We start from the raw sequence: 3521 nt of genomic DNA on the forward strand, positions 1-3521 counted from the left end.
GATAGACAAAACCATAGTGAGTGAGAGTTTCTATTCTTGCATATCCCATTTTTCATATATTCCTCCATTTATATTCACTCTTCCTTTCTGACACCACATTCTGTGAGTAGAGTCTCACACTTGGTTCTAAATAAGCACCCGTACAATATTGTTTTTACAAGTTCCCATCAAAGTATGCAGTCAAATAGCCAGTTCCTTCCAGAAGAGAGAAAATAGCTTACTTGTGCTATAACAAGATGTCATAGAGTAGGTAAGTAATTTACAAATGTTTGTGTTTTATTTCTTATTTCTTAGTATACTGGTGGCTGTGAATCCAAGCATAAGTCACTGACCATTGCTATGTCCTATAAAGAGTTTCATCTGCGTGTATGGTAGTGCTGGTTTGCTTCATCTTCCAGAGGGAATTACTATTGTATAGTAGCAATTTATAAGGTTTTAACCTTTCATTAAAGGGTAGCCCTTACTATCTCATGACCTACTAATGTGACAGTTGATATTGTTGTGTTGAGCATTTGGCTTCAATATAAACTTTGGTAGAGAAAGAAACATTCAGGCCACAGCAGTGAATCACACAATTTACCAGATGATAGGCACATTTTCAACCAGCCAGACAAAGAACTCTGGGCAACTAAGGAGTGCTGAGAACGGGAAGCTCTCTACCCTGATATTTTATAGACAAAATAAAATACATGTGAAAATCTTTCTGCCATAGACTAATTCAGGTTCAACCATTACCCGTACTGTGATTTTGAAAAGCTCACTCTACAGCATGCCTTTAAACATCTAACACTATCTCTCATCAAAGGTGGAGAAAGACTGGTTAGGCCCACTGAGGGCCATAACCGTTCTTTGTATTTGGCTAATTAATCTCTCTACATTTTCTTTGATATTTATGTATTTTATGAAAAAAATGTTCTCTCTTTGAAGTAGAAAGAGTATGCCAAATTGTCGTTAACACCTAAATTTTGTGGGCATGATTAAAGAGGTTGGTGGGTGTCATTTTCCTGAAATGGAACATTTTTATGTTTAAAGATTTTCACTATAAATATGAAAAGGTGTTTGATTTCTTCCTGGTAGAAAAATGCTTTATGCTTTGGAATGATTTATTCTTGTCTAACTGGGAAGAAGGAAACAGAAAATCTTAGTTTTTTTTTAGAACATCCTGGAAAGCCTTTTTATTTCTGACTTATTTTCCTCTTTTCCTATGCATTGATGGAAGGACAGCTGTGAATATGGCAGTGCAAATTAAATACTGTCCAGGTTCCGGTTTGTTTTGGTTGGTTGGGTTTTTTTTCACTTTTAACCCTTTGTTCTGATTGTAATCACAACGTTTCAGTATTTGTCTCTTTTCTGTCTCTATTTTTACCACCACTGAAATCTGAACTACACAACAATTGGGTTTTTTAATTTTTTTTAGATTTGTATTTTATGTGTGTATAGGAGCATTTTCTTGCATGGCTGTGCATCACATGTTTACAATACCCAAGAGATTTAAAGGCACCAGATTCCCTGACAACAGAGTTACAAATGGTTATTAACCACCATGTGGGTGCTGGGAATTGAACCTGGGTCCTCTGGAAGAGTAATAATTACTCTTCTGAGCCATCCCTCTTGCACCTCTACAACTGTTTTATAACTGTCTATATCAGCATAACTTATGAGAAATACAAATCAGTGTGGACAGGCTCATTCATATTGATATACTATCATTTTGCTGGCAATATAAAATTTAAAAGACAAGGTTCCTATCACTTTAAAAGGTATCCAGAGACAATAAGGCCTCAACTGAAAAAGGTGTGATTCTGAGCAGTTCCTAGCTTTTAAGGACCTTTGCCGCTCATTGGGCACAATGTATGTCAATCACTACGTCTCAGCAAATGAGCTTACAGCTCTGGTGACGTATGAGAGGGACCATTGTTACTCCTCAAGGCTCCGCCCCCTTATACCTGATCCTCAACCACCTTGGTGCCGGCCTCACAAGGCTGCTTCTCCTGGTGGTATCTAAACCTTCCTTTATAGTACTCCACAGGAACCAATTCCATCAGCTTACTAGCGGAAAACCTGCCTGACTGCTCTCACTGCCTCAAAGCAGGTACTTGAGGCCAACAGCCTCCCTCTACTTCGCGGTAGTCACCCTGACCAACCCAACCAACGCCTTCAAAGCTGCAAGTTTCAGTAAGATCTTGACTGGCAGGTATTTTGTGAAATGTCTGCTATTGTTGAGCAGGAACCTGGATTACCTGACCAAGAGCAAGAAGGTGGTGGGATGGAGCACAACACCAACCAAATTGTCTTGCATGTGCTGCCGATGGAAGAGGCTGTTGATGACATCGATGGAACCGCAGCATTTCTAGTTTCACAGGCAGTCATGAGAGCTATTACTGAGGAAGATTGTGGGCAAGAGGAAATCTGGCCTAATGTTGATGAGATCTGGCCTCGTGTGGAAGATGTCTGGGCTGGTATCGGGGATATCTGGTCTAATGCAGAGGAGGTCTGGCCTGACGTTGAAGATGGCTGGTATATCTGGAACAGTGACCAGGAGACTGATGACCAGGAGCTTCAGGAGGAAGCTGGAGACAACCAGGACTACAATAACGAAGATGAGGAGGAGGAAGAGGAGGAGGAGGAGGAGGATGAAGATGAAGATGAGAATGATGAAGATGACGATGAGGATGATGACTATGAATACGAAGGGGAAGAGGAGAATGAAGAAGATCATGATGAGAATTATCAGGGGGAGAAAATTGTCCTGCATGCCTGTGAGTTCACCTAAGGGGGGGGGGTTGGTCCCTATAGAGAATCGTGTTTCTCTTAACACGATAAACCATGACACTAAAGTGTGTATACATGCTCTTAATGACCACATTCTGCTCCACCCAAGGCAAGATGAGTAAAGTTCAGTCCTTGGGAACCCACAGATTTAGGAAAGGGAAGGACTCTCCAAGAAGTCCAGAACCTGGCAAAGGAAACATAGAATTGGGATGGTGAGTGCCAAATAGCAGGAGCTACCTCTAGGATGCCTGTCTTTTATAACATCCCCAAAGGGATCCCAAGGTACATCACACAACTCAGAGAACTGTGAGAACATGTTCTAGTACAGTGAGTTCATGACTAGCACTTCTGTGTTCTATCAGCTGCTGATCTTTGCAACAAAGGGACCAAGGCCACTATGCTTCAGCAAATTTGTTTACCATTCAGCATCTGTTGGCATTGGTAGCTCACTTGCAGGCCATACTTTGAAAACCTAGTATAAAAGTGGAAACCCAATTCTATCAATACCCTGCTATTGGGGAGTTTGGGGGGAGTGACTTGCTGCTTTCTACTAATCTTTTAGATAAGATTACAAATTCAGTGTACAGTCCTGCAGTAGCTGACTGTTGCTGGTTAAGGAATGTTTAGGAAGAAGCCCTGGAGGAAGGAAGAGACCAGTGGCAAACAACAAGTAAANTTTGGATAAAGGTTTTAAAAATGCAATGATCTAATGTAGGATAATCCAAGACAATGAACTGCTATGAGAAAAT

The 3521-nt window shown here is 40.8% G+C and overlaps 1 protein-coding gene across 1 annotated transcript; it reads left to right on the plus strand.

Annotated features, from left to right (window-relative positions):
• Positions 1-2112: 2112 nt before the first annotated feature.
• Positions 2113-2773, plus strand: LOC126489740 (glutamic acid-rich protein-like). The gene has a single exon (XM_050124201.1). The coding sequence runs from the start codon at positions 2207-2209 to the stop codon at positions 2771-2773; it is 567 nt and encodes a 188-aa protein (XP_049980158.1). The 5' UTR covers positions 2113-2206.
• Positions 2774-3521: the final 748 nt, after the last annotated feature.

The sequence above is a fragment of the Alexandromys fortis genome, unplaced genomic scaffold (genome assembly GCF_014885135.2).
Source record: "Alexandromys fortis isolate MF-2015 unplaced genomic scaffold, M_Fortis_MF-2015_v1.1 scaffold_205, whole genome shotgun sequence".
Taxonomy (NCBI): Eukaryota; Metazoa; Chordata; class Mammalia; order Rodentia; family Cricetidae; genus Alexandromys; species Alexandromys fortis.

Excerpts from the sequence above, each read along its gene's own strand:
- LOC126489740 (XM_050124201.1), top strand. The coding sequence starts at position 2,207 with ATGTCTGCTATTGTTGAGCAGGAACCTGGATTACCTGACCAAGAGCAA.